The 23,416-nt window shown below is 44.1% G+C and overlaps 1 protein-coding gene across 1 annotated transcript; it reads left to right on the top strand.

The window, feature by feature from the left end:
• Nucleotides 1–261: 261 nt before the first annotated feature.
• On the top strand, nt 262–15,337 carry hs3st3l (heparan sulfate (glucosamine) 3-O-sulfotransferase 3-like; the record flags this gene model as incomplete). The annotated part of the gene is made up of 3 exons (XM_079293453.1): nt 262–737; nt 13,701–13,930; nt 14,949–15,337. The coding sequence occupies 3 exons, from the start codon at nt 262–264 to the stop codon at nt 15,335–15,337; spliced, it is 1,095 nt and encodes a 364-aa protein (XP_079149579.1).
• Nucleotides 15,338–23,416: the final 8,079 nt, after the last annotated feature.

Below are 23,416 nucleotides of genomic sequence, written 5' to 3' on the forward strand. Positions count from 1 at the left end.
GAGAGAGAGAGAGAGAGAGAGAGAGAGAGAGAGACATCCCAGGACGCCAATCCCTGTGAGGTGAGCCGTGAGAGAGACGCAGAGTAATCCGTGGAGTGGAAAGCGAGGATATTAGAGCTTTATAAAGTTGGACGACACGCACAAAGAAGAAGCGGAGCGCACTGAGAGAGACTCCAGTTGTTAGCGTTGTGTTAACAGCGTTAGGGATGTGAGCTGAACTTGTGGTAGAATGGCACCTTATCTCACATGGATCTCTGAGGGATGACAGCTTTCCACCACCAGCATCACCACCATCCGAGCGCGGACCTGCGGCGGCTCTTTCATCGGCTCACCATCGCGTCCTCTCTGAGCATCCTCTGTTTCTCCTTGGTTTATCTCCTCACCGGATGCTGTGAGCCGGAGCTGACAGAAAACTCTGAGATCAAGGCACCCACACGCGAGTTTCTCGTGTCAGGGTCAGGATGGCCGTACGAGAGAAACGGAACTAGCGTTGTCAAGGAGGTTACCACCGCGACTGGTGAAGGCGCGTTCAGCGGTCATCCCGGGCTGGAGGCGAAGAGCTCAGGGAAGGAATGGACAGCTACTCGGAGGTTACCGCAGGCTCTGATCATAGGGGTTAAAAAGGGAGGCACCCGGGCTCTACTGGAGTTTCTGCGACTCCACCCGGACATCCGTGCCTTGGGGTCGGAGCCGCACTTCTTCGACCGGCATTACGCACGGGGGCTGGACTGGTACAGGTACGCACACATTAGGCATGAAATCCATCTTCGCTAAGTATCACAAAGAGATGTCTCCATTTTATTGCTCTTCATGTTTTCTTTGATTTCACAAACTTTATATACTGCATTTAAGGCAAAGTCTTAAAAACTCAGTCACTGTCTCTCTTTGTCATTTAAATGGCCTTTCACTTGAGTCCTGCTTTCTGTGTGTTTGTGCACGTGAATTTATGAATGAATATCTTTGTGTTGTCTGCATACCCAAACATATGCACAGAGATAGGTGACAGTCAAAGAGACGCTGCCATCTGGCTATGCCAATCTGTGCATGTGTGCTTGCTGTGTGTGATTGTGCAAGTGTGTGTGTACAGTTAGGGGGGGGGGGGGGGGTGCAGGATGAGTTCTCACAGAGCAACAGAGTAATCATCTCTGCTCTAGAGCCTGAGCCAGATGTTACTGTCATGTGGCTTTGTTCTCAGCTGATTCTACTTGGAAGTACTCAGAACACATGTGACACACTCATGATTGAGATACAAGGGAACCAGATTAAAGTTGCTCAAACTGTTTGAGGATAATTTGGTAAAATATCTCAGATATCTGAGCTTCATTTTGCTTTTTGTCATTGTGCGTACTGTAAGTGCATGACCCTATTGACACACACCTTGCTAACCATACCAGATGAAACATTTGTTAAATAAAAAATGGACTGTGTTGTGTGCTGTAAACCAGTTAAAGGGGCTCAATAGTGGCATTGGCTCTATTTTCGTTGAATGGTCTTTTTGTGTTGATATGACCATGCACACAGATAGAACACACCACCATGTCAAAGCTGTGGGATGTAAACAGAGAAAATCCACTGTAGCCTCTCCTATCTGCCAGCATGTGCAACATGTTTGCTGTGTGTGTGACACCAGGTGATGTGAATGTGACACCAGATTGTCACATTTTTCCTCGGGCCAGATGGGACTCGCTGCATGTCGAGCCACTTGACATCACTGTCAAGCTCTGTCAATTGACCTCTGACTCCAGGTCACTTTATGCTGCGAGTTAATGATGTGTTCACACCATCTCATGACAAACAGCAAACACCCAGAGTACACCGCCCGTCAAAGGAAATGTGTCTTTGTGTTGCTTGCTCAAACAGAAACAACAACAAAAAAAACTAAAAAACACAAGCAGTCAGACAGCTTGATAAAAAGACAACAGTTTAGCCCGATTACTAAACCCCTTTATAGGGAGAGAAAAGTGAGCACACCCCAAATGTTGATAATGATCCCTAATTGTACAGGACAACTTTATGCACACATCTACAGAGTAAAAGGCCAAAGGTCAACCGGAAAATCAGTCTGATGGGAGACTCTTGACCAACCTGCTCGCTGAATAGTGGCGTGTTCAGACTTTTTTGACTGGGGTAACCCAAGTGGGGCACTGACTGAGGCTGCATCACACCAAATCAGGCATTGCGGTGAAAGTCAGTCCTCTCATTACATTGAATGTGGTGAGTGCATTTGTGTGAGGCTCATTCATTGTGCTTGGCTCTGTCTCCTTAGACAGAGTGGCCAGAGTCGCCTGCGCTTTGCTGCTCCGAGAGTGTGGCGCTCTGAATAAACCAACAGAACATTCTAACAGCTCTTTGACTGAACGAACGGTCCAGTTTCTACCAGAGCACGCTGACTGGAACAAACCCCGGTAGGGCTGGGCAATAATTCAAGAGGATCATTTATAGTCTTTCAATGGAATTGTGATGAAATCATATATTCAGATATCGTTATCCACGTTTAAATATCGAGACATCGTTTTACACGATTACATCTTCTAAATTGATATTAACAAGCACATACTAAGTCAAATTTCTCAGAACATTCTGTTCATTCTGCACGATAGTTCTTAACCAAAGAAGAAAATACTTGGGATAGAGGATTTGGGCCATAACGCCCAACCCTAGACCCCCGTAACACGGGTTTGACAATGTTGTTTTCATAGTTTTTACAAATAGTCCTGCGGCATAGCAGACCAATTGTTCAAATTGTTCTAAAAGCACCAAAATTGGCACACATGTAGATTAATATATTCTAAACATTTTTGGATATGGAGGCATTCAAGATTAGCCATGTGGAAGATATGGCGGCCATTGTTCAAAATGGCCGCCATTTACCTTTTTTTTTTTTACATAATTCCTTTTTTTACATCAGAATTAACATCAATAAGTGTTTAACAGATATTTAGATGAATCTTCTCAAAAATGGCTCCCAAACTTGCCGCCATTTTGTGGAAAAAGTAGACATTTGATGAAGATTTCAATACTTTATTTCAAAATTCAATTTTTTTTTCAAATTGCTGGCAAAATTGCAATGGAATGGTAGTCAAAATAATACACAGAGTACGGGGAGTTTACAGTATGGTCAAATTGTAGTTATATAGTCGACCAGAAGCCGTCTCTAGGCACAGTACTTACAGTTATACATTTATGGATAGATCTAATATAAATGAACAAATCTAAGTGGACACAATAAACAGTTGCCAATACAATAACTTTCAGTATTGTGTAATCCTGCAGTACATACATGTAATACAATAACGTAGATTTTGCCACACTATGATTCTGAACTTTTCAAATCTGGTCACCAGGATTATGAATGTCTACAGATCATAATGTTGGCTAACAAGTTTTCTGTCCTAATCTACTGGCATTCGCCTTCACAGAAACACAGACCAGTGCATTGCAGTGAAGCGTTCTTGCACTTGCAGCGTTTTCTGCAGCCTTTCTTGCATCCGCAAGACACCAGCTCATAGCAGGTCTTGGATGCCTCAGGGAGTGTGGTCCAGAGTGGTGTGTAGGTTGGAAGGGGAGTTTCTTGAGACGAACTGTGTTTGACAGATGGAGGCTCCTGTGTCTTGGTTGCTCCCTGCTTCCGACTTTGTTTGACACTGTTGAACTTGAGAAGCTGCGCAATGGAAAGAGCTGCTTGTGTCGAAGAGGAATGGCTTTGGTTCTTGATGTTGGGGCCATCCAGCACCATATTTACCATTGCAACTAGTACGTTTGGCACAGAGTCCTCCTGACAACCGCCCGGGAATGATCCACGGAATCGGCCAGTGTCTTCAAACATATATCGACGAACTATCTGTGCAGCACGCGCAAGGTGAACTGCCTCAGTGTCACAGTCTTGCTCACAGGCTTTGCCTAGCGCTTCAGCAATGTCTTCATCAAACGCTAGTAGAACATCCCGGCCTTTGCTCTGGGATCTCAGGCCTGGTAACTGGGCTAACAGGCGCTCTTTCAGCCTTGTGCTATTAACTTTCTTGCACAAAGCAACCCCGAGCTGTTCCATTCTTGTCGTGTATAGCTTTGCAAGATCTGCGAGTCTGAAGACTGGGGCGGTGCCCTCTTCTAGGTGGGTTTCCTCGATATACAGGACCAGTTCAGCCAGTACGATTCTTGACATCACACCTTCATGGTCAGTTTTCTGCTCGGCTTCTACAGTGGTCTTTGCACGATAGTAAAGAGCCAACAAACACTTGGAATGGTACTTGGCCTCCAGAGCCACCATATCACCCATGCTGAGCCTGGCCATGAGTTCATTGTCCCCAACTTGCGCTGCACACTTCCGTACGCGTGTGTCCACCTGGAAGGTTGCTACTTCATGTAGGGTCTCTGTGCCAGACTTTCCACAGAAAAAGCAGGAGGTGTCGCTGGTAGTAGCTTCTGAAGAGTGTGTTCTGGCGCGCTTGCCTGGGACATTGTCAGTACTACCAAATGCTGAGCTGCTTGCGATGAGTCTCTTCTCTGCTCTTCGTAGCATTGTGTTATTGTATTTGAGCATACATGTTTTATGCCACTTGGCCTGGTGGGCAACCATTGTCGCCTCAACACCTTGTCCTTCATCTAGTCTCTGTAACTGAACAGTTCTTGGCAGTTTTCCTAGTTCATCAAACTTGACCAAGTTTGCAGCCATTGTCGTGTATCCACTCCCAGGGTCTTGGCGTTTAGATAGTACTGGGCAGACAAGTGACTCTGATGTCTCCTCTTGACATACAAGACACAGCTTCCAGTTTGTCTCAGTAGGTGTTGTGGGAGTACGTCGCTCAAAAGTATCGACCAGTTGGAACTTCTTTGCCATGGCTGCAGTCTGGAACAACGCGTCTCTGATGTCAGGTGGTGGTGCTGCTGCTGCTGTAAGGTGGTGCTGCTGCTGCTGCTGTATCAACGCCTCACCTGCAAAGACACAAAACAACACCATGTTAACACAAGCTACTACTACAAGTACCATGACTATCAACACTCAACACTATACTATTACTGCAGCCGCCGTCACTGCCACCACCGCTGCCGCTGCAAAGTAAAACTCATTTTTCTTGTAAAATGGTAGCCATTCTATTTGGTAAGCACACAAGTATGTGTAATTGTACAATACTTATCACCTCTAGCACACTTATCACCTCTAGCATCCACAAAAAGACAAATTATGGTACATATTCAATGACGCTAATGGTAAATAGCGGCCATTTTGAAAAATGGCCGCCAAATGTGCTACGGGGAGAATCTTGAATGCCTCCATATCCAAAATTGTTCCGAATGTATTAATCTACATGTGTGCCAATTTTGGTGCTTTTAGAACAATTTGAACAATTGGTTTCGTATTTTTTACTATGCCGCTGGACTAAAAAGAAATGTACACTGGATATATTTCAGTAGCAGTTTATTAGAAAGGATGTTTATTTTTTACGACACGGGCAATGAGCTGTGGCTTCTCCATTATGTCATATTCCAGACAGGCATTCTGCACAGAGTTGGTGGAATTATCATTATCAGAACTTTTAAAGTAGATAACTTATACATTGATGCCATTTGAATTGCAATGGTGGAGCACTGCGCTGCAAACAAACTTGAACCACATTCTCCCCTTTGCTGTAAAGACTTTTACACATTATTCAAGCACAGCTGTGTTAAGCACTTCCAGCAAGGGAACTGAAAAGTACCTCCAGGTTGTAGCGCTCCATCAAGAGTCTCAGAAACTGTGGACAGTGGACAGTTTGGCTATTTGATTATTTGCCTCTGTTTTTACTTGAGCTAACCTCAGGTGTTGTGTAAAACCTGTGTGATTGCTTGACTGCCCATATTTCTTGCCTCTGGACTTTTTCATCACGATTTGAGCAGTTAACTTGTAAGTACAATGACAATATACCTGACATGAATTATGACCAAAAATATGAAAGTAAGACACAGGTTGTGCTAAACCAGAAGTTTTCTTCAAGACAAAACTGCTTTGATATCACTCAGCATGACTGGTCAACATGACGTGTGTGTAGATGCTTTTGATCTCTCAAACCCTGTCACGATCATGAAATAAAGCGTATCTTTCTCAGAATCACTCCTCGTCTCTCTCAGAGTAAAATATCAGAGCCCCTGACAAAGATCCACTCATGTCATTTGGAGTGGAGATTGGATCTGGAACAATGCTGCAATGAGCCATGAGATGGACGGGAAGTTTCCTCCTCACTGTGTTGTCTGGGATCGATAGCTCTATCTCTTCGCTCTGAGCTTGGGTTGACTCCAGCATTAGAGCGGTTAGCGTAGGCCAGCACGGCTTCTGTTACAATTAGCAGGAAGCTTAATTCTACATTGGCGTAATCCCTCCGCATAGGCACACAGGGGTCATGTTACACACAGCTTTTTCTCTCTCTGCCGCTTTGGAGGAATCCATTAAAATTGCTCAGCTGGAAATTCACGTTTGAAAATGCGCAACTTTTACTTTGAAAGCGAGCTGTCTGTTTCCGACTCTCGACTTCCTTTACCCAATTTAAATTTTTCAAGTTGTGTAATGGAACAAGCTGTTGTTTTGGTGAGCTGAATTGAAAGGCATGTGTGCATTCAATGCGACAATAACACAGACAACACCTTAACCATGTTTAGGCAGCATCGGCTGTCGAACAACGAACTCATGCACAGCAGAATGCATTTACAATAACTCAAGTAGACCAATGAGATTAGGCAATAGCTCTGAACTGACATTGTTCATCATACAACTTGAACAATGGCAAATTAATTATACTTTGTGCACAGACCTGTAGATGTTTATGGTTGTGCTATTTGTATGTCAGGTAGTTGAATCGACAGCAATGCAACATATTCAAAGATCATACGTGTGTTTGTAGCGTTGCTGTCCTGTGAGAACCACGTATATCTAAAAAGAAGGTGACTATGCATTTTCCAGCTGATCCAAGAGGCTTTTTAAAGAGTTTATTTCGCTGAAGAAGCAGGAGAATTGTCTCAGCACATAAAAGAACACTTCATCCTTCAGTTCATCACAAACATCCAAATCAACATGTCTGGTGATACTTGGTTTTCAGTGGACAGGAAGAGGATGAAAAGTACCTAACGCTGTAGGATAAATGTAGTGGAGCAAACAATTTAAATGATGTAGTGGAATAGAGGTATGAAGTGTAAATACTCAAGCAAAGGAAAGTACTTCAGATTGTATGTTATACATATGAGATTTTTAACATTAATATAGATTATATATACTTATTATATATGAAGTCACTCTCCCTCTGTGTGTCTGTTGTTATCAGAGGTTTTCTGCTCTGCATGACTGAAACAGTTGACCCTCCCCGCATTAATAAAGAGAAAATAATTCATTATTTTTCACCATTATTACTTTTTTAAATGCAGTAGATCTTAGAAATGTGCATTTGAGTAAATATTTTGCCGGCTGGAGCAAATTGTATATCGGAAAGGAGATAGAATATTTTGCAGTTTGCATCATCATTTTTTTTAGTACATCTTTGTTTTTAGCACTTGGAGATTCAATCATCACTATTTAACACTGAACATCCAATGTTGCAAGAGAACAATAGGGTGAACGTGATGATGTAAGCTGTAACGGCACTGCTCTCTATGCTCTGCGCTTTATACAGTATAAAGCAGCTGTGGACAGCAGATAATGTAAGAATCACCAACATTCATTTATAGATCAATGCAGACTGATTTAAGCTAATCTAACCACATTCAATTTGATTTTATTTGCTGATTTTGGCTGGCGAGTGTTCATTGAAATAAATGTTGAATATTCGAAGCATTAATCCGTTGTTGCAGCACGTCTGCAGCTAGTATTTGGTTTGACACAGGTTAATAATTATTGTGAGGAATAATTACCATTGACATGTGATCAGACAGTCTCTTCACATGTATTATTATTATTGTTAATAAAAAGTTATCTGTGCATCTTTGTTAGTCAGGAAGTTTGTATCAAACAAGTAGCCCTTCGTACTACTCAGTGACCGCTGGTTTACAGTTAATTACAATTGAGGTTTGTGAGAATACTGCAACGAACAACGCATTCAGCACTAACAGCTTTGTCCGTGTTCGTAGCTCGTGCACCATCTGTGGAGGCACCACAGTACCATGCACAGAAACACCAGACAGCATACAAACAAAATATGCTGTAAAGATGCAAGAAAACAATGAGTGTAATCAGCAAAACGCTCTATAACAACCTCCTTAAAAGGCATTGTAAAGTTGATTAACTGTAAACTCATATTGTATGTTGTAAGCAAATAAGTCAAGTATTAAATGCATTATAAAGAAACAAAGTTTGAAAAAAGGAATTGTGCATCTTTGTAAAATCATTAGACATGTTAATAGTGCTTTTATCAAATTTTAACTATTTGTGACAGTCACTCTGAGAACTTTGGGGTGAGATGCTGGTGCTCAAGAGCGACATCTAGTGGTTCAGAATGTCTCATAAGGAACCCTTCAGTACAGCACCTAAGTAAATGTACTTGGATACAAATGGCATTTTCTGTGGTTTTTCGCGGGGGGGGGGGGGGGGGGGGGGTTGAATTTGTAATTTCTTTATGGCCCAACTCTGTCTCTTCTGTTTAGACCAATTTCCGTTTTTTGAATTTAAGGGCCTTTTGATCTGATTGCAGAGAGAGGATTTTCCCTGGCTGCAATATAGCTGGAAGTCCCATGTTTTTGGATGTGATCAAATAGTGACTTTTAGTTTTTTATGTTCTAGGTTGGAGGTTGTTAGTTTAATTTAATTTGGAGACACCACGCCTCTAAGCACCTACAATGATAAGAAGGAGGGGCCGAAATGACTTTCCAGTGTCAGCTATGCTGATGGTACTGATTCATTTGCAATTCATATTGAACTCGCTAAGGGAGGTTTTTAAATTCATACCCATACATTGGTGGCTTTGTCCTGCCATGGCCCAGCACATGGTGCTACTTGTGTTTTTGTATTTGTACAATGGAAATAATTGCCATGCAAATCACAGAAGAATTATATGACATTACATTTCAATCATTCAGCAGATGCTTTTATCCAAAGCGACTTACAATTCATATTCTATCACACCGTAGGCACAGCTACGGGAGCAATTTGTTCAGCAGGATTCAGTGGGCGGGAATTAGTAGCAAACACGGAGAGGCAGATTTTCGGATCTGTTGATCTGCAGGAGGGGAATCAAAACTTTTTGCACTACCAAACATCATGCTAAAGTGTTAAGTGATTAAAGCTATGAGAACAGATCGGTTTTGGCTGAGTTTTGTTTGTGTAGTGTGTAACTGGGGTTCAGGTGTGGTCTGTCCTGTCCCTGTACTGTTTGTGACGTGATCACCATAAGGCCCAGACGGGTATCTGGCCCTCATTAAGGCCCTCCCCTGGGGTTTGGGGGGAGGGGTGGGGATGTCTGGAGCCCCTCTATGATGGATATCTCCTGGAAGTGGACAGGGCACAGCCACAATAGAACGACCCCTTAATGGTCCCCCATACAGATGAAATGGATGAGCGGTCCAACAATATCACACATAGTAACATGCATATGCACAGGAATACACACTACATTCTCATATCTGACACACAAATCCACAGTCGGGTGTGCAGAGTGAACACATGCTCCACATGCTCTGCTCTATGATTGGCTATTGTTTCTTTCTTAGATCAGGCATCAAAGATAAACAGATCAGATTGTACATCTTTGATCTAGCACACCCTCAAATACCCCGATTGGTTCACATTTGTTAACACACACACTCAGACACAAACACACACACACATGACACAGCATACTACTGATGGGGCTCTAGAGGGTGCTAGCTCCCCCCAGTCTCCACCTGGCACTCTTGGTGCCAGCTGAGACCCGGTGCTGCATTACCATTCTCAGTCCCTTACACTTACACCTACACCAACACCTTTTCGCTTCATACACCCCATCATTTCGCTCTCATCCTAATACACACAATTCCCACTGTTCCCCGTTGTACACCCGCCTCCGAGTAGTTACCTTAAGCCCCCATAGGATCAATAGCCAGTGGCCTTGGCTGGCCCGAGGTTATTCACCAGGCCGGCCTGCTGGAATATTGGGAAATGGGCGACAAAAGAGAGTTTCCTCAAAGGCAAACAGAGGCTTATTAGAAGCTGCTGGATAATCCCTGCTCATCATACTGGATGTTTGATCTCACATCAGTAGTAAATGAGCAGTGTGAGGATGCTATGCTAAAACAGGGCTTTTAAACTTCCAATTAATTGAACCATCTTTTTAGGTGAATTTCCTCTTAAACACATGGTGTTGCCAGACAGTTCTACTCACCTGCCAGTGATGAGCTCTCATGCTTTGGAGTTTTATAGCCCAACCTTCCTCATTGCACGCCCCACTATGCAGGCACCCAGGCCAACCAGTAGGAGTCACTAGTGTGGTAGCAAGGAAAAGATCTCTTCAGCTTTGTTGAGCCTCTGTAGACGGTAGCTCCGAGCATGAACAAAGGTTTATACTCTCTGCGCTGCATTATTCTCCGAAATGCCAGACGGCGTACAAACGAAATGTACTGTAAGGAATCAAAAAGACATCAAGTGATATACTCATACTCATAGATATGCCTATAGACTGTAGGTGTAACCGGAAAAACACCATAAACCAACCTCCACAATGCAGAGGAGGGATTGTAATACTCTGTAAACTCATCTCCTATTCATGAACAACTTTATTGTCTTCATACAAGCCCTGTAAAGAAACAAGTTAATAAGTAATACATGCATTATAAAGAAACAAAGGTTGAATATCCTATATATATATATATATACACTGCCAAGCGGCAGTCTGGGTACAGCTTGCCCTCCGTCACTTGCTACAATATTAGCTGCTTTATTTTTACTGCTTTTGCACCCAAATGACACATATACTCTAGAATTCAATCATTTGAAAATGGTCAACAAAACTATAGTTTGCAGTTCAGAGACAAAACAAACTGGTATGGGCCTTGCTGTGTGTGACAATGATGCTGAGGATGTGTGTGTGTGGTAAGCCTGTCAGGTGTGTGGCAGGTGTGTTGGCAGAAGTCCCAGAGTCCCCAGCTGGTCCTGTGGGCCCTCTGGAGTCATTTATCTCGACATGAGTCCCATCTGCTGGGCTTCTGGTGTGGAGTTAGAGGTGAGCCGAGTGAGACACATCAAGGAAAGACGTCTGTGTTCATGTAGCACAGCTGTCACCTGCCTTTTGTCTGGATCACTGGAGATCTCTGTGGATTGACACTCTGTCTCTGCCTAGTCCGTAAGAGTGTGAAGTCTGTCAAAGTGGCTGATGGGGGATTTTGTTATGGAGTGTGTGTGTGTGTGTGTGTGTGTCTGAGCACTCAACATATTGTAGAAGTATCATAATAAGAACTAGAAAATTCCTAAAGAAATTTTGACAGTGTGGCTTCTACTGCCCGAAGAAATCGAAATATATACACACGCCAATGTTACCGGTAGTGTCATTCAGGTTCAATTGAGATAGCGCTACTCTCTTTTCTGCATTTTAGATTCATACTCTTGGATTGAATCTTGTATTTGTGGGGCTCTTATTTTGAAAGGGTGGGACTGGGTGGATGAGAGAGGGGGAGAGGAGACAGAATCATAATGCTTGACACTAAAATGAGAGGCTTCATCACAAGCATTCCAGTTAGAATTCATTCTGTGGGGCTTTTAATTTGAAATTGGGGGAGGGGGGGGGGGGGTGAGAGGGGAAAAGTCTTCTAAAAATATCTAAGACCTGAATGACTGTATGATAGAGAGAGACACAGAGAGGGAGAGAGAGAGACATACAGAAAGATAGACAAAGAGGAGAGAGAGAGACAGAGTGAGAGACAGTCAGACAGTTAGATGGACTGAGTGAGTGAGTGGGAGAGAGAGACAGACAGACAGACAGTTAGATGGACTGAATGAAGCCTGCATGCCGGCCCGTCATCGCGGGAGCCCCGTCTGTTGTCACCGACACCAGTTTTTCCAACGGTACCTTTTTCTCCAGGAAGAAACTAATAAAAAGTCTTGTCTATAGCCGAGCGGGGGATCCAACCCTCCGAGGCACGCGAGCGTCTTCGGGCGCCCGCGGTCAAACCTCTAGTCTGGGCCTTTTCGGTCGGATTGCGTTGCCTCGCCTCTACCCCCGCCACCCCTGAGTTGTGTCCTGTTCCGAGGATTTACGGACCTGAGGACGGGCTGCACTCGCGGCGCGCACCTGGCGCCAACGGGAAGCGCCCGCCATTCGGAACCTGAAAACCTAGTTCGGTGCGGCAGCCTCGTCCTGGCTGTCCGCCGTGCGTCTCCGGGTACCCAACTCTCTTATGACAAGAAATATTGTCATTTTAAAATATACACTCATGCAAGCGTTTTTTTGATTAAAAAAGAACAGCAACTACAATTTTAGTTGGTAGCCAAGTTGGCTACCTTTGCTCTAAATCATGTGTGTGCGGCTTTTATTTAAAAATGGGGGGGGGTCCTCTAAAAGTCTCCAAGACCTGAATGACTGTATGAGAGAGACACACACACACACACACACACACACACACACACACACACACACACACACACACACACACACACACAGAGAGACAGACAGATAGAGGGAGAGGAGTGTGTGTGCATGTGTCTCAGTGCCTCTGTGTGTTTATCAACATCACTAATGAGCTCATATAAACACCTGTGTGATTGGGTGCATGTTGGTGATTGGAGCACCTGTGTGTTAGAGGCTAATTAAGAGAGTGAACAGTGATTTTCAACAAAACGACCTGTCAAACATATGCCCTTCATACCAAAACCATGAGACTAATCAATAAAATATGGATACCGTGAGAGAGATAAGACTCTGGCAAACGCGCTGATGTGTTTTTTATGTTTGTGGTCTTAAAAATGTGAGCTCAAGCTCAATATGCAAAACTGGTACCGTCTGCTTTCTTTGATAAATGAGTGGTCAGATTTAACATGGAGTTTAATTGAGCAGTTGGTTGGAGTTCATGTCGCTCTGAGGCTCTTTGAGCCAAATGTGTAAGTCCGTTGGATTCCACAGACATCTGTGTGCGACAGCACAAACTTTCCAAGCTTTTTGGCTAAAATGGTGTTTCAAGAGTAAACATTGTGGGAGCTGGAGCAATTTCTCTTCACGCCGAAACCCCATTCAAGTGAATGGAGAAATTTTGCTCTGTTTTTTGGGATTACAGGATTACAGTCAGTGTGCTTTGGTTTCACTGCCTTGTGCCACAAAGCCACACTGAATAACCTCACTTTCAGCCAAATATATGCTAATGTAGCAGCCCGAACTTATTTCCCACTAAATTCCCCCATACTTAGCTGTAAAGTTTTGGAGCAGTAGTTTTACATTTTGGGAAATACACTTATTCACTTTCTTGGTGAGAGTAATATGAGAAAATCAATACCACTTACATGTCAGTCTGCCATATGGATGAGAGACAGGAAACAGCTAAGCTAACCATCATCATCAAGGTATGAATCTTCTCATCTAATTCTCATTAAGAAATTGAATGTGAAAGTGTGAACTTTATTTCCCAATAATAAAGATCTAGATTTGTTTTCCATTTGGGTAGTGCACCCATGAAAACATATATATATATTTTTATATATAAAAATGTCTAGATACACTGTGCTTCATTTTGTTTCAACTTCTCTATATTTTTGTATCTTAACTAGATTTTTCCTGTACTTTCAGAAGTATGATGCCCAAATCCCTGGACGGTCAGATTGTTATGGAGAAGACACCTCGCTACTTTGTTACCCAGGAAACACCAGCACGAGTCCATGCCATGTCACAGGATGTGAAACTGATTGTGGTTGTCCGTGACCCCGTGTCCAGAGCCATATCTGACTACACACAGATCATCTCCAAGACCCCCGACATCCCTCCGTTTGAGAGTCTGGCTTTCAAGAATCGCACCACAGGTACAGATCCTGGTGTTTATAGCGGCCTCATTACGACACACTACCTGTATAAAGACAAACCGGGCTGATCCTGGAGCTTTTTCATTTTGCGCTCTGTTCTTTCCCTCTCAGTATTTGGTTTTTCTCTACAGTGCAGGAGTTAGTGAAGGCCCAAACAGAAAAAAATACATAATATGGATACGCACACAGTAAATACAAAGTGCAGATTTATAGGCAAGTAGCATGAGACAAATCATTATCATTAGACAACAAGCTTTTGTCACAAACGAGACTCAGGAAATGTGTCATGCCTTTCTGGTTTCCGTTTGTAGTTTGAGTAGTATTGACTAATCACATTTGAGCAGGCTTTGGTTGAATGCAGGTAAACAGTAGACCGCTTTTGATTGGTTTAAAATGAGCTTGTAAACTGGTTACTTGTGAAACAACCCAGTGGTAAATTTAGTCTCTCAACTCCAACTCCAGTCTCGCATCTTTTGTTGCTAATTGGACTGTAAACAATGAGCAGCACAAGTCTTGGCCCTGATATCTGCTGACTACACCAGAACGTCCATGGTCTGTAGTCGATCTGAATTCAGATAAGCCTCTGGGGGTCTGATCTATCAGTCTGATCGGGGATGGGTTCCAAAACTCTACACTACTCAACGTAGCATGAACAGCAGCAGGGGTGAGGCAAGATACAGAGAAAGAGATAGAAAGAGTAGATGTGCCTCCAGACCCATGGAAAACCATGTTGAAAAAAATACGAATCACCGCAGAGTATTTTCACATACTTAAAAGATGTCTGAAGGGGAACTCTAACTTTTGTCATGTTTAACTGTAATAAGGTTTAAAATGTCCCATTGACATGGTTCTCATATTTTGTCCTAGAGGGGCCCTCAGTGTCAGACTTAGAAAATCCCTGGACTAGGTCAGTAGCCAAATGGTTATACCTTAGTTGTAAAAGTTGGATGAGCGATGCTGATTGCAGCAATACTGGTTTTGAATAAAGAACCTTGGTATACCTCTTTCTTGTCTCTAGGTCAGATCGACTCTCTGTGGAGCCCGCTGTGGATCGGCCTGTACGCCCAGCACATGGAGCGCTGGCTGTCCTGGTTCCCCAGGACTCAGATCCATCTGGTCAGCGGAGAGAGGCTCATCTCTGACCCAGCCGGAGAATTGGGCAAAGTCCAAGACTTTCTGGGTCTCCAGAGGATTGTCACAGACAAGCACTTCTACTTCAACAAAACAAAAGGCTTCCCCTGCCTGAAGAAGCCGGAGGGCAGCAGTAAACCTCACTGCCTTGGGAAGACGAAGGGGAGGACGCATGTCTTGATCGACCCGGAGGTAATGCAGAGACTGAGGGATTTCTACAAGCCGCATAACCAGCGCTTCTATAAGATGGCGGGCCAGGACTTTGGATGGCAGTGATGGAATCACTTGTGTGGAATCAGAAGCTTTTGCTGGCATTATGGAGTGCAAAAGATTCAGAGAACAGAGTCAATCAACCGCTTCTGACCAGCAGTGGGAAAAACAAAAACCACAAAAACAACAAAAATTTTATATATCATATATATATATATAGATATAAAATATCATTTATATAAAATATGTACTTTTGTAGTGTTAAACAAGGGTGTCCCCTCGCATCTGTCTCGTTTGGTAGTACTTATTCCTATGCCAGGTGGTCCAATACATGTGCAAAGTAGGTCATGAGACACTAGTGGCTATAGGTTACAGCTGTAAAAAGTTGGATGGTGAAATACACAGTGTAGCTGTTAGTGGCTCTGGTTGACAGTAATGCTAAAGCTCTAGTTGGTAGGCTGTAATGGTACAATGAACCCAAAACAGGTGTATTTTCACATTCCCGAATTTCCCCAACTTTCTTTTTCTACCTGTTTGTTCTTCACTCTCACTAGTTAATAATTTACATACATATTGAGGGTTGTCCTCCAAGCATTTTCCCAGAAAAATGGGGATGAATCTTTTATGTGGTGAGCAGCAAAGGGTGAGAGAGAGAGAATTTATATTGAGATTTATGTTGAGATTTGACTCAGTGGTTTTGTATTCTTGAATATTGAATATGCACAAATGGATATCGGTAAACTGGGGTAGATCTCTTGCCTCCTAGCCTATTGGCAAATGTATGTGCTAGGCTAAGGTTGCAAAAGCACTTGACTGTACCTTGACTGAAGTAAAGGGCCCACTGGAGGACAACCAAAACAAGACCAGGTCAAATCAATGAGAGGTCGACATACTGTATCAAGTGCCATGTCTCTGATTGTGATGTATGAAGCTTTCATGTTTTGCTGTGTTACTGTGAGACGGCTTGCTTACAGGGTTGTCTGTTTTCAGTTTGCATGTATTTGCACTAGTTTTAAAACATAAAAAATAAAACTATTTTCAAGCAAAGAATTTGCAATTGATTTTTGAGTTGATCACTTACACATTTCTCTTTCTCCTCATTGTTTGCCACCAAATGCTGTTGTTATAAATTCTCATTGAGCCATAATGAATATAGTTTGGATTTATGTTGAGTGTGTACGCAAACAACATTATGTCAGGATCCAGGATCCCTGTCTGACCCGTTGTGTGTTTCCCCTGATCTCCTCTCCTCATGTGTCCTGTCATTCCCCTGTTTGTTGTTGTGTGCCATGTGCTCTGTTTGTCCTCTGCCTCCAGACACCTCCCATGGCCGCACCCTTGATTGTACACAGCTGAGGACACTCCAGCCGATCACCTCCTGCAGCCTGACACACCAGACTCAGGGCCCACTAATGAGTCTCCTGTCTCTATATAAGCTCTGGTCCTGCAGTGTGGGGTGGTCAGGTCGTACCGTCTTTCACCCGCTGAAACCCCGTGGCGTCCTCGGCCCTCCTTGTGTTTAGGGATTACACTCCGCCGCTCTGCCCTCCTTGTGGTCTACGGATTACACTCCGCCGCTCTGGCCGCCTTGTGTTAAACGGACTACACTCGCCGTCAAGCTGCCAGCCCTCCGGTGTCGAGCCACGGGCCTCACACCGTCGATCTGCCACTCGGGTGTCGGACCACGGGCTCCACACCTTCACACCGTCTAAATAAAACCTGTTCATATTAACTTCTGTCTCCTGTGGTCTTGCGTTTGGGTCCTACCTGTGAACTCCCGTGACACATTAGTGCAATTGCTTTGCGAATGTTTGTCTAATAATGCTGATGAATTTTATAGAATTGTTGTAGTGTTGGTTTATATGGGGGATCATGTTGATCATGTTGGCGGCGCGAGCAGTCGCAGCGGCCCCTCGCGGCCCCGGAAAAACAGTGTTTTCGTCTTTTTCGTCTTTTTCGTCTAGTTTGTCTAGTCTGCCGCTGTGTTCGTCATGCCCGACGGACTTATATCGCAAAACACAACAATACAGCCGTGAGTTTCTTCTTGGAAAAAGTACAACTTTCTTCAACTTGGAAGCCAAACTCTCCGTGGATCTTAGCAGCCTGGGACTTCTCTGCTCCCCCCATTGTGTCAACCCCCACCCGGTAAGGAGACCGCGCAAGCGGTGCGAGAGGAAGCAAAAGCGGGGAAAGCGTGGAGGTATCCGGGCTAGGCTAACGGCTAGCCCACACAAGCCGGCAATTCCAACATTACTCATGGCAAATGTCCGTTCACTGGACAACAAGATGGACAATATACGGCTACTCAGAACCAAGCGTGAGGTGAGGGACTGCTGTGTTTACGTGTTCACGGAAACATGGCTCCACCACAACATCCCGGACTCCGCTATTCAACTGGACAAGCTAACATGCTACCGAGCAGACAGAGACATAGTTAGCGTGGGAAAGTCCCGCGGCGGCGGTGTGTGTGTTTACATCAGTGATGCTTGGTGTCGAGACGCTATTGTTGTTAACCAACACTGTTCCCCGCTGGTGGAGTTTATGGTTTTAAAGTGCCGTCCTTTTTACCTGCCGAGGGAGTTTTCAGCCATTCTACTGGTGGCTGTTTATATACCTCCGAGCCCCAACAACAAGGACAGAGAGGAGGCACTCAGTGAACTTTACAGAGCCATCAGTGAGCAACAGACAGCACACCCAGACGGCATTCTCATCGTTGCTGGAGACTTCAACCATGCTAACCTAAAAACTGTTCTGCCTAAAATATACCAGCATGTTGATTTTCCAACCAGGGAAAACAACAAATTAGACCTAGTCTACACATCGATCAAGGGAGCGTACAAGGCGTCCCCCCTCCCCCACATTGGCCTCTCCGACCACCTCACTGTCTTGCTGAAACCGGCCTACAGAGCAAGGGTAAAGGTTACCAAACCGGTTTCAAAACAGGTACGGGTGTGGCCAGAGGACAGTACTGCTGCACTTCAGGACTGCTTTGGTACTACAGACTGGGACATGTTCAAGCAGGCAGCCACCTACAACCATCACATTAACATTCAAGAATACACAGAGACAGTCACAGGTTACATCACCAAGTGCATTGATGATGTAACTACCACCAGAGCCATCACCATCCGAGCCAACCAGAAGCCATGGCTGACAGGGGAGGTCCGCACACTGCTCAAGGCTCGCGACACCGCCTTCAGAGCTGGAGACCCAGCTGGGCTGGGAGCAGCCAGGGCTGACCTGTGCCGTGGCATCAGGAAAGCTAAACGACTGTACACCAGGAAAATCACAGGACATTTCAAAGACAGCAGGGACTCACGGAGCCTGTGGCAGGGCATTAGGACCATAACGGACTACAAACTACCGCCACAGACCTGTGACAGTCACACCTCCCTGCTTAACAACCTCAATGGCTTCTTTGCACGCTTCGAAGCACAGAACAACACACCTGCGCAGAAAACCACCCCCCCCACCGACGACCAGGCTCTGTGCCTGTCCCCAGCCAGTGTGAGGAGCACACTGCTGAGGATTAATACCCGCAAGGCTGCGGGACCTGACAATATTCCTGGTCGTGTGCTGAGGGACTGCGCAGAGGAGCTCACGGATGTCCTCACCGACATCTTTAACACCTCCCTGAGCCAGGCTGTTGTTCCCACGTGCTTCAAGGAAACCACCATCATTCCTGTGCCGAAGAAGTCATCTCCAGCCTGCTTCAACGACTACCGCCCCGTCGCATTGACTTCTACCATCATGAAGTGTTTCGAAAGGCTGGTCATGAAGCAGATCAAATCCACCCTTCCTCCCTCCCTGGACCCGTTTCAGTTTGCTTACCGAACTAAACGGTCCACAGAGGATGCAATCTCCTCCGCTCTACACCCAGCCCTCACACACCTGGACACTAAGAACTCCTACGTCAGAATGCTGTTCATAGATTTCAGCTCAGCATTCAATACAATCATCCCCCAGCAGCTTGTGTGTAAACTTACAGACCTGGGCCTCAGCCCCTCTCTCTGCAACTGGTTGTTGGACTTCCTCACAGAGAGACCACAAGCTGTTCGGGTCAACAACAACACTTCGAACACACTAACACTGAGTACGGGGGCCCCCCAAGGTTGTGTGCTCAGCCCCCTTCTCTTCACCCTGCTGACCCATGACTGTAAACCCAACTACAGCTCCAACCACATCGTGAAGTTCGCTGACGACACTACCGTGGTAGGTCTCATCAGCCACAACGATGAGACTAACTACAGGAAGGAAGTGAACCAGCTGGTCCGTTGGTGCCAAAATAACAATCTCTTCCTCAATGTGGGGAAAACAAAGGAGATTGTTGTTGACTTCAGGAGAACCCACTCCCAACCCCCCCTCCCTCTGACCATCAATGGTGCTGCTGTGGAACAGGTGAGCAGCACCAAATTCCTGGGTGTGACAATCACAGATGACCTCACCTGGAACAGCAACACCACTGCACTGGCAAAGAAGGCCCAGCAACGCCTGTACTTCATCAGGAAGCTCAAGCGAGCAGGAGCCCCCCCCCCCATCATGCTCTCATTCTACCGAGGCGCCACTGAGAGCATCCTCAGCAGCTGCATCACGCTGTGGTTCGGAAGCTGCACCGCCTCCAACCGCAAGAGCCTGCAGCGCATTGTGAACTCTGCCCAGAGGATCATCGGAGTCTCACTCCCTACACTACAGGACATTTACAACACCCGCCTCACCCGCAAAGCACTCGGCATTGCGGGTGACCCCACCCACCCCTCCAACAGCCTCTTCAGCCTCCTGCCTTCAGGGAGAAGGTTCCGCAGTCTCCGTTCGAGCTCTACCCGGCTGAGGAACAGCTTCTTCCACCAGGCGGTCAGGATGCTGAACTCTCTCCCTCCCTCTCTCCTCTCGCTCCCCCTCTCTCCCCCCCTGCCATCTCTCCCCTGACCTCTCTACCCTCCCCCTCACCCACCTTTCCCCACTGCCTCAAATGGAACATACCAGGACATCTACTCCCCCTCACACCCCTTCCCTCATCCAGCACCAGTCACTTTTTCTATTTATTTATTTTAATTTTTTATTCTCTGCTGCTACAAACAAATACCCCCCTCACACACCCTTCCCTCATCCAGCACCAGTCACTTTTTATTCTCTGCTGCTACTTGTTAATCCTTTATCTAGGCCCTTATGTTCTTAACTTTATTCTATTTTATTCTATTATATGTTATATGTTCATGTCTATATTACACTGTGGGACTGCGAGAAACGGCATTTCGAATTTTCTGTATGCATAACACATGTGGAAACTTTGACAATAAAGTGAACTTTGAACTTTGAACTTTGGATTCTATTTTTAAAGGGGAAAATTACTATTCATAATTACTATCTGTAACAGAAGACATGCTGGTCTTTCCAGTCCTGCATAAGTGTACACTGAGTTAGAGATAAAATACCAAGAGCTATTTTCATCAGAAAAAATGAAAGTTTCTGGGATTACAGGAAAAAGACATTCTGTTTATGTAACACCATTATGTCACATTATGTCACACCATTTTGTAAAGGGAGAGTTCCAGAGTCCAGTAGAAAACACAGTAAAAACAAGGTGCTTCTTTATTATGTTCTCTCCTCGTTTACATTTAAATCATGTTTCGTATAAATGTATTCATATTAATATAGGTTGCAAATAATTACCCACAAAAAATGTAACTAGAGAAAACTACACAAAAAGTACCACTATAAATTAGTAACACTGACATTCACAAAAATACTGAACAATCCATAAGCATATATTGCTGACACATTTGAAATTTTAATTGAACCATAATAAATCTTTAAAGCTTGGGAAGGTAATGATTCTATAAATGTTTTTGTAATATTTGCAACATTTATATATCGACAGCAATAAATGAATAAAATGCTCTGACGAAGAAAAAAAAAAAGCTGGTGTCTGTGGCTGTAGCGCGACCATAATCAGCCGTCTAATCATTTCACTCGGCCAAAGGAAATTATTGGACGGCCTACCTACCTGTCTACCTACCTGTCTGTCTACCTACCCTTCTACCTACCTACCTGTCTATCTTGACAGCGTTGGATACTAACAACAGCCATTTACGCCAGTTCATTTAGAGAAGGAGGGGCCTTGGAGACCTGAAGGGACGGGCTGTCAGTGTTGCAGATCTTTTCACTCGATTTAGGGACTTTTGGAGCTAGTTCTGCTAGCTACATTCAGGAGAAGAGTTGGCAACACTGGGCTAAAATACATAATATATGATATACATTTGGCTTACAATAAATACATGGAAAATATTTTCCATTTATACAATTTGTTTGATTACATAAGAAAAGGTACCCCATCACGTAAATATTACACAGGGAGCTACAAAAGAAATGCGCTCTTCTAGCAGATGAGTTTTGGCAGTTTGCACAGACAGCCACATGTTTCCTCTCAAGCTGTTATTAGTCAGAGAAACAGCATCACATGCTGTTTGACCAGAGAGATGCTGTTGTAAGTAAAGGTACTCAGCATAGCCCAGTGGTTCTCAAACTTTTTCTGCCACGCCCCACTTTGGAGGAAGAAAAATGTTCATGCCCCACCGCCCCAACAAAATTGTAACCAAATGGTCCATGTTGAATTTTTATTGAAATAATAACAATTGTGACTACTCCATCTGTGCTTTTTCAAATAATAGAACAAAGAAAATTGCAATCACTTTCAAGTAAAGCAAATTGCTCCATCAGACAAAAACAAATACAATGCGCAATCACTTTCTGTGCAAAAAATAACTAATATTTGGCAAAAAATAGCTTATTGTGGCTGCAATTAACCTGTTTTGCACTGAATATCTTTTCAAGATAATAACAATAAAGTGCAACCTGTGAAAAACTAAACAAAACAAGTTGAAATATTAGTCAAAGAGTTTTATCCAGTTTTACAGTGCATATCTTTTTAAAACAACAATAACGTGCAACCTGTGCAAAACAAAACAAAATTAGTGCAGATATGTGTGAGCCATATGCTCACACATACCAGGAGAATTTTATTTTAAATATGAGCTTTAAAATGTAGCATTCTTGTGTACGCTGAGAAGAAAATTAAGTGATAAGACATCAAAAAACTAATTCATTATTCAGTTATTAATCCATATTTAAGCTCTATTATTATTAACCTTTATTTAGACAAAATCCATTGAGACCGAGGTCTCATTCAAAGTTTTAGTCATATAAAAACAAAGATAGCAAGAGTAGCGAGAACCATCGGCGATACAAAATTAAAGTGATTCGTTTTCATTGAACCCTGTTACTGTATGGCTTGATATTAACTTCCTCTGGTACTGTAAAGCTGTTAGAATTGTGGTCTATTTGCAATTAATATGCATTCAATCCAGTTAAATTATTTAAATTAAAATGATAATCTACTCTGGCTAAGGTATCTTATCAAGAGTCAAATAATGGCTGTGATTTAACTGCACGTGGGACTGTTGGGACTGGAAGTACACTGGCTGTGGTCATTACAGTGAACAGTGTCTGGCAGTGTGATGAGAGGGCATGCGAGTACTTTATCTCATTGGAGCAGAGACTGCATTTAGCATACCCTGCCTTATCAATGTATTTAAAACACTGTGACAGGAACACTCACATCTCAGCCCTGCGTCAAGCTGCGCTCCACAAACAGCCTCCTCTCCCTGAAGCTCTTTGACCACATCATCTCATCAGTATCTGGCCCTCATGTTTCGTGGTCATACAAGTTATGACCACGAAACCATCCTCATTCTACTTTGAGTTAAAAAAAACAACCTGCAACCAGATCCGCCGGTGTTCACACGGGGGGCTGCATGTTTCATCACGTTACGTTACGAACGTTAATAGTCGACAAAGTTTTGCATGCAGTGGACGTTAACTTAACCCAGCAAGTCTGAATTGTAAAGGTACATAACGTAACTTAAACTTTAACGGAGGGAAAGACGGTGTAGACATCTTAACGCTGATTGGCCAAGACTCGACACGTCACATCAAAGATGTTTTATTGCGAAGATCACGACATCGCCTTTTCTTCTTGTCTCACTCCAACCTGAGAAACGCTGGCTGGCCAGTTGACCACCTCACAGTGCAGTGCAGTGGCAGGTCACCTGGAAGCCCTTGGTCCAGCTCAGCGATGAGATTCTTGAA

Source organism: Melanostigma gelatinosum (genome assembly GCF_949748355.1).
Source record: "Melanostigma gelatinosum genome assembly, chromosome: 21".
NCBI classification, from domain to species: domain Eukaryota; kingdom Metazoa; phylum Chordata; class Actinopteri; order Perciformes; family Zoarcidae; genus Melanostigma; species Melanostigma gelatinosum.